Source organism: Papilio xuthus, unplaced genomic scaffold (genome assembly GCF_000836235.2).
Source record: "Papilio xuthus unplaced genomic scaffold, Pxut_1.1 DF827777.1, whole genome shotgun sequence".
NCBI lineage: Eukaryota > Metazoa > Arthropoda > Insecta > Lepidoptera > Papilionidae > Papilio > Papilio xuthus.
Window position 1 is genome coordinate 5,928,279 of NW_013530872.1, and position 11,442 is coordinate 5,939,720.

At 31.9% G+C, this 11,442-nt stretch overlaps 2 protein-coding genes across 4 annotated transcripts; one reads left to right on the forward strand and one right to left on the reverse strand.

Annotated features, from left to right (window-relative positions):
• The first annotated feature begins 65 nt into the window (after window positions 1–65).
• On the forward strand, window positions 66–6,626 carry Rnb (BTB/POZ domain-containing protein Rnb). Of its 3 annotated transcripts, XM_013309561.1 has the most exons (13): window positions 66–191; window positions 582–835; window positions 1,123–1,349; window positions 1,777–2,005; window positions 2,080–2,248; window positions 2,370–2,540; window positions 2,745–3,040; window positions 3,641–3,959; window positions 4,057–4,236; window positions 4,448–4,685; window positions 4,951–5,059; window positions 5,142–5,287; window positions 5,398–6,624. In XM_013309561.1, exons 2-13 carry the CDS (start codon window positions 590–592, stop codon window positions 6,158–6,160), a joined length of 3,093 nt encoding a protein of 1,030 aa, XP_013165015.1. In that variant the 5' UTR covers window positions 66–191; window positions 582–589; the 3' UTR covers window positions 6,161–6,624. The 3 variants fall into 3 exon arrangements, with proteins under 3 accessions (XP_013165015.1, XP_013165016.1, XP_013165014.1); XM_013309562.1 differs by lacking the exon at window positions 66–191 and having other exon boundaries at window positions 520–835; window positions 4,954–5,059; window positions 5,398–6,626; XM_013309560.1 differs by lacking the exon at window positions 66–191 and having other exon boundaries at window positions 520–835; window positions 5,398–6,625.
• An 80-nt stretch (window positions 6,627–6,706) lies between these two features.
• On the reverse strand, window positions 6,707–11,359 carry sad (Cytochrome P450 family protein sad). Its single transcript, XM_013309564.1, has 8 exons — window positions 11,133–11,359; window positions 10,238–10,405; window positions 9,756–10,162; window positions 9,446–9,652; window positions 9,155–9,291; window positions 8,875–9,069; window positions 7,103–7,318; window positions 6,707–6,972 (listed from the first exon to the last, which is right to left on the reverse strand). The coding sequence occupies exons 2-8, from the start codon at window positions 10,396–10,398 to the stop codon at window positions 6,859–6,861; spliced, it is 1,437 nt and encodes a 478-aa protein (XP_013165018.1). The 5' UTR covers window positions 10,399–10,405; window positions 11,133–11,359; the 3' UTR covers window positions 6,707–6,858.
• Window positions 11,360–11,442: the final 83 nt, after the last annotated feature.

Genomic DNA, 11,442 nt, shown 5'->3' on the forward strand with positions numbered 1-11,442 from the left:
ATTTAAGTTTAAGGTGATTAGTTTGACAATTGTCGTCTATGAAGTGTCGATTTAATTTTGTATGACGATTAATATTGTACTTAATGAAAGGTTCTCATAGTGTTGACCGTGCACGGATAACGAACGATCATGAAGTATCGAGAATCGGTACTGTGATAAAATTAATCAAACAAAATAATACTGTAATATAGGTATTTTATTCCTTTTTAAAACAATATAACTGTAAATTTAGGATATGTATCACACAATTGGCTAAAAATATATTGTGATGTGTATAAACATCAACAACATCACAGTTCTTGGTTTAATGTTTTATATCTTTATGTAGTTTTGGATAATAAAATATTTTTTATTGTAATTCAAAAACAAGTTACAAAATGTTCGATTGCAACTTGTATGAGATAAACTACAGAAAATATTTCGAATTTTCGATATTCATAACAGATTTTACTGAACATCTCTAGTGAATTGTCAAACTAATCTTCCATAAATAGACATACTATAAATTATTTCAATAAATGCTATATTGAAATCCTAATAAAATCATTCAACATTTTTTTATTATGATTAAATCTACCTAGGCATCAAGATGGATAAAAACTATATAGAAAAGATTATAGAAGACTTAAAATCTACATCATCAACTTGTATTCATGATACTCTTTTAAAAATTAAAAATAATATAATTTGTAATGATAAGGGTCTGAAAATATTTAGAGATTGTGGTGGCTTAGATAATTTGTTACCTCTTCTTCGAAAACCAAATGAAAGGATATTGAATACAGCTTTGAGTGTTCTTGGCAATTGCTGCATGGATGAAACAAGCAGTCTTATGGTATGTATAGTCGTTTTGTCAACACAAATAAATAGTACTATCTAGTTTAAAACAAAGTTTAGAATGTCAGTGGTCTAGTGGAATAATAATGGACACTAGACTTGTTATATTAGCGGTCCTGGGTTTGATCCCCTCTCTGTTCTAATGAATTTTTACTTTTCGAATTCTTTATGTTATATTCTTATGGTAAAGGAAATCTCGCTCTTTGATGGCGATGCACATGAACTAAATCACAAGACTTATATAGACTTAAGACTTTAAAAACTTACATTGTAATCATTTTTAAGGTTGGCAAATTAAACATTTTTGGTCCTCTTATATCAATATTAAAGACTGTATATCGGGACAGTATATTGGGAAGGACTTGTAGACTAATAGGCAATTTGGCACAAAGACATTCCAATGCAAAAGGATTACATGAACATGGAGCCGTAGAAGTGCTTGTTACTTTAATTGAAAACAGAGATAAAAACACATCTATTGCTACTTTAACAATGGCTGTTAGGGCAATAAGGTAAGAAAATCACTTCTTTGAATATAAAAGAGGAAATTAATGTAACTAAATCCATTTAAATTAGTATAAATGTTATAGTATTTTTCAAATATCCTGTTGACTAACCCTGAGCTATTTGCTGCACAGTGCCCTCGCCCTGTATGCCTAAAATGAAAAAATGTATGTACCTAAACCCAAAATTCTGACTCATGCAATGTTTCAAACCACCAATATATTTGAAGAATACTATATCTATTCATTATATTATACTTTACTACATATTCTATTAGTGTAGCATATAGCATTTAATTTAATTCTGTATGTTGTACCTTGTTATATCTTATATTCAGTGGATTGATTGTCAAAATGTATGAGTTTAGTATAGCAGTAAAACCTTAGTATAAGTAAACATTCGCTTTTTAATTCTAAACAATTTTATATACTCTAGGCAACTTTGGATGGTAACAGACAAAAGGGAGGAAATGCTAAGTGTAAATGCTGTAAGGTGTATTACTGTATTGTTAACAGTGCAATGTGAGTCTGCTGGTATCATAGAGTCATCTAATCCCACTAGTGATGTAGAGGAATTAAAAAAAAGCCATGAAGAACTAATTAATGGTATTCTGAAATGCTTAGGATACTTTACAACATACACAAATCCTCAGTGTTTTGAACAGGTATTAAGAAACATTTAGATTTTTATGAGTTCATTTATCTGTACCATCTTACCATTATTTAAGTACTTTTTCAGATACAGGGTGATGGAAGGGGTTATAAGTGTCTAGTTGCATTGACAAAATTATTTGAGTCTACTGCACTAAAATGCTTAATCAATTTATGCTATGTCCCATCTTGTCGGCCCCTTTTGGGCACAGCTGGCCTTGTGGAATGTTTAGTTGGCATATTGCAAAAACTTTCCGGTAATTTATTAAATATACTATAACATATATGTTAGATCAGATGCTATTAATATAAGATGTATTCTTGTATTATTGACTTGCTTTTATATTGAGTTAGAGAGTTGATGAAATTATTTTTCAGATGTAGCATGGTGGCCGGAGGGATCGGCAAAGGCTCTTGCCCTATTGAGCAATGACTCAGTAAACCGGTGTCGTTTGCGTCATTGCGGTGGCTTGCCACTGCTTGTGTCCGCAGCACGAGTTAACTCTTATGTCCTGCATGCTTTACTGCAATACTATTTTGATGACTCGGGTTAGTTAAATTGCATACTTTGTTATGGTGAATTTCTTAAAATATTATTTAATAGCATTAAGAGTTCTATATCAGTTTGTAATTCTTGTAAGAATTATAGCATGTTTTCTTTATTTTCACTACTTAAAATAAAATCAATTCACTTTAACCTTTTTTGCATAGTAAGTCTGAAAATATGCTTAATGCAACCTTAATTTATTTTAGCATTCCAAATACTTGTTAACGAGGGACTAATTAGCGTACTGACTGACAAGTTAAATGATCATCTTACTACAATGGATTTTGAACACAAACGAATTATGAAATTGATAAAAGTTAACAGAGGACAAAATGGTGTAAAAGAGAAAAATAATGAATGTAGTGATTTAGAAGAACTAAATATAGAATTACTTAAAGTGATTGGTGGAATTGAAGATGATGATGAGAGTCGAATTGATTACGACATTCCAATTGCAAAGCGAAAAAAGGCGATGCCGGAGGATACCAAGCATTTAAAACTTGTAAGTATAGTAAAACAAGGTCAGAATATATATGAAACCTATTTAGACATAGAAAATGACTTAAAAATACATGACGGTTATAATACAATGTGGATCTTGCGATATTTTTGACGTTACCAGGGGGCGCTAGTGAGCTTAGTGATTCTGTTTTTTTTTTCTTTTTTGTGACTGAGTAGTCACTATTTGCCTTAAAGAGGCATTTACAGCTTCACCAGGCTTGAGGTGGCCGAGCGCAGATGGCGCTTAGCCTGAACCTCGTTTAAGATAGTAATTCTGATAGCCTTGAGAGTGTATAGATAAAAATTAAAATGTTTAACATTTTATCCAAGGACAAAGGTTCTCTTGCATGACTCAATAATAATTCATACCTTTTAAATTTCTGAGTAAGTTTCTGAGAAAAATTATATATAAAATTTTCGTGTTAGTTACCATATTCCTCCGAAACGGCTTGACTGATTTTTATAAAATTTTATATACATATTCATAATCTGAGAATCGGCTACTATGTGTTTTTTAATCCCGCGCGGACGGAGTCGCGGGTGATAGCTAGTAAATTATAATATGCAGTAGATGAAGTACAGAATATGTTTTGTTGTCTAGATTGTCGAACCAAGTGGTCAAAAGAGACCTTATGATTTGAATTGGGAGCGTAAGTACAATGAATCGGTATGTAAAGTTCTATCGCAAATACCGGTAAGTCCAGATCGAAGTGACACATATCCTACGTCACCTTATTCTGATACGAATCAATCTGGATTGGCAAGTCCTGAATATGGACCGACAAGGAAAAGGATGCGATGGGATTGGAGTCCCGAGTCAAGTGTAAGCGCCGGAGAGGGTAGTTCTGCGTCACCATATTGGGCTGATTGGAGTCCTCAAAGTTCCAGCTGTCCCACTTCACCATATAGTATTAATGAAGGTAAAAAATCTTGTTTTACATTCCTTTTTAAATTAGAAAAATTATTTATTTATCTAATTAATATCCTTGTTCTTTGTATATTTTTTCTATGGCGTAGATAGTGCAGATTCAGAAATTTCGGGTAGATATTCGCCAGTATGTAGCGAGCCGGAAATAGAGGATGGCGGCAAACTGCCAGGGAGTGAGCTCCTCGCGCTAGAAGTGACAAGGGTCGACCATGATTTAGACGAGTTGGATATGGGTGAAGATAAAAGTGACGATGAAGAAACCTCACGAGGTAATCTTAGAATTTTACATCAATGTTATGATGAGTTTAGCACTATTGCTATCTCTATTTTTTTAAAGAGATTGATAAGGATGGAAGTATAGTTGTGACATGGAGTAATTTGCCACATTAAATGTTGGTGTTAAAGATTTCTCTGTTAAATAAGAATGTAATCTAACGAAATCTATTCTATACTTTTACATGATTAAACTATTTCTTGCAGAAGATGCCAATAAGTTTAACGTGAATTCGAAAATCGAATTATCGGACATATCGTGCGTTTTGGTTTTACTATTTCGTGTATCGCATGGGGCGTCTTACGATACACAACAGGAAATAGACCCAACTGATAGGATAGACTTACTCGCCGGCCACGATTGCTTAAATGGTCTATTGAATTATCTCGAGCGTTGTAAGTCACCCCTCGGCAATCCAGCAAGGATACTAAAGAAAGTTTTGAGGTATATGTAATTTCAAAAAAAATGTTATTATTATTACTATGTTATACTGGCTCTCGCCCGCGACTTCGTCTCGTGGAAATAAAAAGAAAACTTAATTAGTAGCTTATGTGTTCTTTCGAGACGATGTTATATATTCATACCAAATTTTGTCAAGATCTGTCGAGCCGTTCTGGAGATACCTTAAAACCAAAATCCATCCATCCATCCAAACATTCACATTTATTATATTAGTCAGATTTTATTTTCAATTAATTTTTAATTACAGCAGTGCTCGGTGTTTTATGAATATATTGAAACATAGATTTCCACTTAGATTATATAATATGACACAATATTCAAAACATCCAAGAAATGAATGTTTACAATGTAATCAGGTGAGGTTAAGTGATTGAAAATTTGCTTTTATTGTTATCGAGTTTATTTGATATGATTCCTTTAATAATGTTGTGTTTTTAGGTTTGTAATTTAAGTTTAAAACTCCTGGCTCGATTAACTGTACTTGCTGAATCTAGCTATGGAATAGGAGAGATAAGTTATCAATTGCTCAAGGGTAGTCCGGACATGAAGCAGACTCTGTCTATTACATTGCCTTATATAGTAAGGTTAGTAAAATTAAAAGGATTTTATTATATATTATATTTAAAAAAATTCTAGCATAGTCCATGGTATATATTTACTTACATTGATATTAATAATGCTTTAATTTTTACAGCACTGCAAAACCTTTGAAAAAATATTTCATAGATTGCAACGCGTTAAATGAATTACTTAATATAATTTCCGAATCCAAAGAAGACAATGAAATCAGTATCATGGGGTTAGTTAAATTAGCTAATAACGTACATATTAAAGATCCAAAGATGTTGGAGAATAGATTTAAAGACAAAGTATCCGTTAGTTACGATCCAATACTTGACAATCTTTTAGTCGATGATATTGTCACTTTCGAATTAGACGATCTGTCGACAGTGAGAGCGAACAAATTATTTCTTTGTCAGAATTCGGATGTATTTAGCGCAATGTTGATGGGATGTTTTAAGGAATCCGGCGAAAGTTGTGTAAGATTAAAAAAAGCATCTAAATCGGCATTGGAATATTTGTTTACTCTATTACAATGTGGTTTGAACAATCCAAAGAGTGATATTATAATATTTCCAATGGCAGAAAAATTGGAGACAAGTCTCGAAACGTTATTATTAGCAGATAGATTCTTATTTGAAAGATTAAAAGATATATTGAGTAGCGGTATCGTGCAGTTTCAACTGTGCGCAGAATCCGCTGAACGGATTTACGTTTGGTCATTAGGTGATGGGATGGGGTTTTTATGTGTTGAAGCAGCCGCGTATTTGTTGACGGGGGAAATGAGTAGAATGCAACGTACGCGTTCTTTTACTAACATTCTTTCTTTAAAATATAAAGATCAGTGGCTTGACGATATTAAATCAATGATCATGAGGCAATTGGTAAAATGTTAAATTTTAGTGATGTACTTTCGCCTAATAACTTTCCATTCGATACTAAATTTTATGTTTAGAAATTTGATATCTATGGTGTAAGGTAAATTGAGTAAATCCAATATAACTTTGTGTGAGTTCATCAATATTTCGAAGATTAGTTATTATATTTTATACAACTATGTTATAAATGTACTAACCAGGGCTAAATGTATATAAATGCTTCCAAAAGGATTCAAACCTCGCGTTATTCAATTATCTATATACTGTAAGATGTTTAAGAAGTATGTACATAACAAAAATATGTGAGAAGGGATTAGTGTTATGTGATAAACAATTTGTCAGTGTAATTGGGTAGGTGTTAAAAAGTTATATAAATAGAATAATTGATATGTTCGTAAGGACTAGTCACTTTTGCTATTATGATGGTGGTTGATATGAAGATGAGGACATTTTGTTTGTTTTATTTTTCTTTGTCTGTGTATATCCCTATATATAAATGAAGTAGAATGTAAATAAAATTTTATGTGAATATAATTCTTTATTTGAAATCTTGTATAATATAATTAATGAAATCTTGATTGCATTGATTTGGTAAACAAAGTGATTAATCTATATTACAATTATTTAATTATATTTTACATGTTTTCTACATATAATTCCTATTAATATAAGTTTTTAAGATTAAAATTAATTAATTTGCAAACATGATTGTTTTGTTAAGTCTCCTTAGGGTAGAGGAATAATTCAACATGCCTGTCTGGGACTAAAACTTGGCAAGTGATTGGTTTAACGTTTTCACCATTTATCTTAAAATTAAAATTATTTACAATCTGAAAAAAAATTACACAAATAAAATAAAATTTTATGTTTTAAATGGAATTAGTTTTTCGTCTGCATTTAAGTTTTTTTATAAGAATTTAATTAAAGCATCTATTAGTAATGAAAAGTTATGCATATTACCTGCTGTATTATCTCTGTAAGTTGCATCATAGCAATTCTCTTCCCAATGCAAGTTCTTGCTCCCAAAGCAAAAGGCAATGTTGCGGAAGGCACATGGTTCTTGAGACCAGCTTTTCTTGGATCATTTCTATCCCATCGATATGGCAGGAACATGTGAGCATTGCTGAAATTTAGTTCATCACGGCCTGAGGTATATATGGAAGCAATAATTGGGGTCTGGAAGAAAATATATATGTTAATGTAATTAAAATAAAATGTGCAATGAATTATAAAAAGCATATAAACATAATTAGAAAAATATTTGTAATTTTTTTTAGAAAATAAATAATATTTTTATGTACATTTACTATGTCCTCTTTGGAATTATCTTACTAATTGTTAAACTTATTTCATCTTTTATGTGAGTGTAAGGATGCTCCAGTTCACTAGGGGCTTCGGGAATTCTTAATTTTCTTCTCAGTTTTGGTGATAGCAGGCACAAGTTCTGTATTAGTCCAAAGCTGCTTGATGTAAACCAGTACAAACACATACATGAAGGCACACTGGCCGCAACTGGTATCATTACTATTGATAGAGCTCTAAATGCATTTGTAAAGATATTATACACTTTGGATGGTTTCCGCAACTTTGACATTCTTTGTATCTCAATTATTGCCAAGTTTGTTAAGCCAAATGCAACTGGTAAAATTAATGAATGATCTGGTTCAGTTAAATTTGGTATCCAACCAAAACCACCCATTGACAGCTCCATAAAAGTAACCATAGCAGCAGCAGAACTAGGGTCTGTATAAACAAGGTTTCTAAGTGCAAAAGACATGCAAACCCATACAGGTATTTGAAACCAAATGACTAAGGTGGCTTTGAGTGGGTGACAATTATCTCTAACTATGAGATTTCGCCATTGCTTTTTCAAAGATCGTTTGTACAATATAACAGTCTGTTTATCTGTTAAATTATAAGCTTTCCTAGCTATAGCTGTTTCTTTTTTTAATTCATTTACCAAATCTTTTAATTCTAAGCTTATGTTCTCTACTTTTGCCAAAATGTAATTCTGATAAACGGTTAAGGGTAATGTCATCAGTGCTCTGATAAGTATTGTAGATGTTACAATGGTAGTGCCCCACGTTAGACCAGTTGCTTCATGAAAATTAAGTAACCCGGCTTCCATTAATTTTACTAGATAACTGTTTGATATGCCAGAATATAAATCAGTTTGCCATTCGACAAACGATTGTAAAGAAATATCACGTTTGGCATATAAATGAGGTGGAATAATTTTTCTACGTAAAATCTGCGTATTTTCTGATCGTCTATGAATTTCAAATGTGTGCTGTGGAAATCCATTGCAAATTATACTAAGACTTCGATATTTTATAAGATTTGTCGGAAGTAATCGCAGTTTCGATAATCCAGTATAGAAAAGCATTATTTCTTATATATTTTGGTACTAAAGAGAAAATATAAGTATCAATAAACCATTTGATTCACATAATTTAGCCAAAGCAAATATTTTAAATACAGAAATATAACCTCAACAACCAATGTCAATTTGACAATTGTAATAGCATAAACAAAGATATTTTTTGACAAATTAGGCTTACACTCTTTTATAGTATAAGAATTGTTGTTGAATTATTAAAAAACTTTAACTTATTTCGACACAAAAAGAAAGATTCATATTTCTGTACTTAGGATTTGCTATAGAAATCGCATTTATATTTTTTATATGATATGTATCTACCTTTTATTGAACATGTTTTTGTTACACTTACCCCTTTATTAATTTTATATGGTCCCAGCAAACACTCTTGGGGTAATATTCTCGTTAAAAACGGAGCCACTGGATATAGGCGCATTGTTTCCTTGACCACGTGTTTTACAAATGAGGAACCTTGTTCACGAACATCTTTTATAGCCTCATTGTTTTCAGAGAGCATTAAAAGTGACCAAAATGTGGAGTAAGAAGTCTGTAACATAAATATGTGTGCAACGCCGTTCAGTAGAAAACTGATGTATTTTAAAGTTTACAAGTTATGAACAACTCTTTAATACCGTGTCTCCAGCAGCAATCACAAAATCCACAGCAATTTTTTTAATTACTTCATCGCTAACGTTGTCGTCGCTTAATTTCTTTATCAATCCATTAGTATTGTTTTTATTCAAAAGAATTTCATTGACAATTTTTTGTGCTGAAACCAAGTTATCTTTGAAAGTTATATAAATATAATATTAACTTGTGTAGGATTAATGTGTAAATAGAACAAATTCGATTAATATTTGGCACATGAATTCTCGTACTAGTCAGCAACCACAAAAGAGAAGTACTGGGTAAACTTTACATACCCAAAAAAATCGAAGAATCAACACTATCCTTAAAGTCGGTCCAAACTTTTAAATTTAACCTTTGACATAAATTTAACGGTAGGCCATATAATTTAGTTGTCGTCTGAAATATTTTTTTGACTTCTTGCGAGAAAAGTGAAATCAAATCTTCATATTGCCTACTCTCCGAAAGTTTCGAATCCGCGCCAAGAAGCACTTTAATTATAACTGAAAAGGTTGAAATATTATAACCACTCTTGTGAAACATACTTCTGTTTATGTAGTTTCAAAACATAAAATACTCAAACACATAAAAGTAAACCAAAACTACCATCTGTAGACAATTTGTAAAGTTCCACATCCAGGTTTGAAATGACGCAACTTGCACCCGCCGCCCGATTTTTCCATTCTCCAACAAATTTTTTGACTGTTTGTTTTATAGGAGTTTCCAACCAAGCGTCGGAATTTTCCCGAAGCAAATGTTTGTTCATTATTCGACGATTTTCCAACCATTCTTCGCCATTCATAAAGAATAATCCCCTTTTAAAATTGTATAATTTTTCGTATAAAATCCATGGTTCAGGTAATATGTGTACAGGATATTTTCCTTCAAGATTTAAGAATAGTGACTTCATCAAATCAGAATCACTAATGAATACCAAATCTGTGTTTCCACTTAATTTTTCGGTAAAAATACTTCCTAATTGTTTGTGTCTCGCATCAATGTAATCGTGGAGCCTGTTCAAAAAAAGTAAAATGTTACGCAAACATATCTTCTTATTTTCATTAAATTCCTATGGTTGTTTTGCTTACTTGGTACCTCTCCCTGCTAACAGAAAATCTAGTTTTGTCCCGATTATGGGTAATGTTTTCGGTCGCGGCATATCTTTAATCGTTAAGGTGAGTGCGTATTGCTCTGCTGAATTAAAAATGGATCTATGAAGACCTTTCGAAATGCTTGATAAACGATGCATTTTTACGCTGAAAATTTAAAAACGAAATCGGGGTGATAACTTGTTTAAATTGTAAACCCTTTCCTCATCAAACATCTCCAAGATTTAAACGACCTCCAAAAAGTAAAATACATGTCGAAACTCTCCACAGCATAATCGAAATTGCCACCAGCGTGGGGTCTTTTTAGTACAAGTCCTAACAGTATGTGGTCGCTAAAGACCTTCGGTCAAAAGCACATCTTTTCGTTTGTGTTATGATTAATAAAACTAAAAAGTGATGATCGTAATTTATACTTAGTAAATTATTACTTAGTAAAAGCCTTGGGTTCGATTCTCTGTTTGATATTAGTAACCTTCCGTGCTTGGAACGAGCTTTTCAACTTGAATTAAATACCATTATAATATAACAAAATATTCGAATATGTTATGGTAAGTCAATACGTTTCCTAGAGAGAAGTCGGTGCAATTGTAATTATGCAATCTGAACCAACTAGGGTATTAGCTAACGAATACAAAGAATGCATGGGGTTGTCCATATACGCACGAACACAACTATTTTTTATATTAACTAACTTTCAAAACATGGTTAAGAGATGCAAGTTAGTCCCAAACCACACTAACCAACATTAATAAAATACAATGAGAGTTACTTTTATCTTTGTTGATTAAAGAACTATTAAAAGCGTAATCCCAGTCTGAAGTTTACGAAAATACTTTAAATATAACGGTAATGGGTTAAAATGAACACCACGTACCTTTTGATAAGTAGTGAGGCAACTGCAAAAACTTTCAAAAGTTATAATTTTTATTTATGAAACAAGAAACCAAATAGTTTTTAAAAATAATAGGAAGTTATGGCTTACGACTGTAAGTTCCAACAGAATATCGAACGGACTGCGTGTATAGCAAGCGGTGCTGCTATAGTAAACTTATAATTCGCTGAATAATACATAAATAACGCTGACCATTGGTCTAAGTTATGCTAATTTGAAACGAAACACATTGATCTTTTTTTCCTTTCAGGTAGTCTCTTTTCCTTTATGTTATTTGGTATTTTAAGAATTA

Coding starts and splice junctions, on each gene's coding strand:
- Rnb (XM_013309561.1), top strand. CDS start 590: ATGGATAAAAACTATATAGAAAAGATTATAGAAGACTTAAAATCTACA. Junction 3,960..4,056: donor ACCATATAGTATTAATGAAG/GTAAAAAATCTT, acceptor TCTATGGCGTAG/ATAGTGCAGATTCAGAAATT. Junction 4,237..4,447: donor CGATGAAGAAACCTCACGAG/GTAATCTTAGAA, acceptor TATTTCTTGCAG/AAGATGCCAATAAGTTTAAC.
- sad (XM_013309564.1), bottom strand. CDS start 10,398: ATGCATCGTTTATCAAGCATTTCGAAAGGTCTTCATAGATCCATTTTT. Junction 9,653..9,755: donor TTACAAATTGTCTACAGATG/GTAGTTTTGGTT, acceptor CAACCTTTTCAG/TTATAATTAAAGTGCTTCTT. Junction 7,319..8,874: donor CATATAAAATTAATAAAGGG/GTAAGTGTAACA, acceptor ATTTTCTTCCAG/ACCCCAATTATTGCTTCCAT.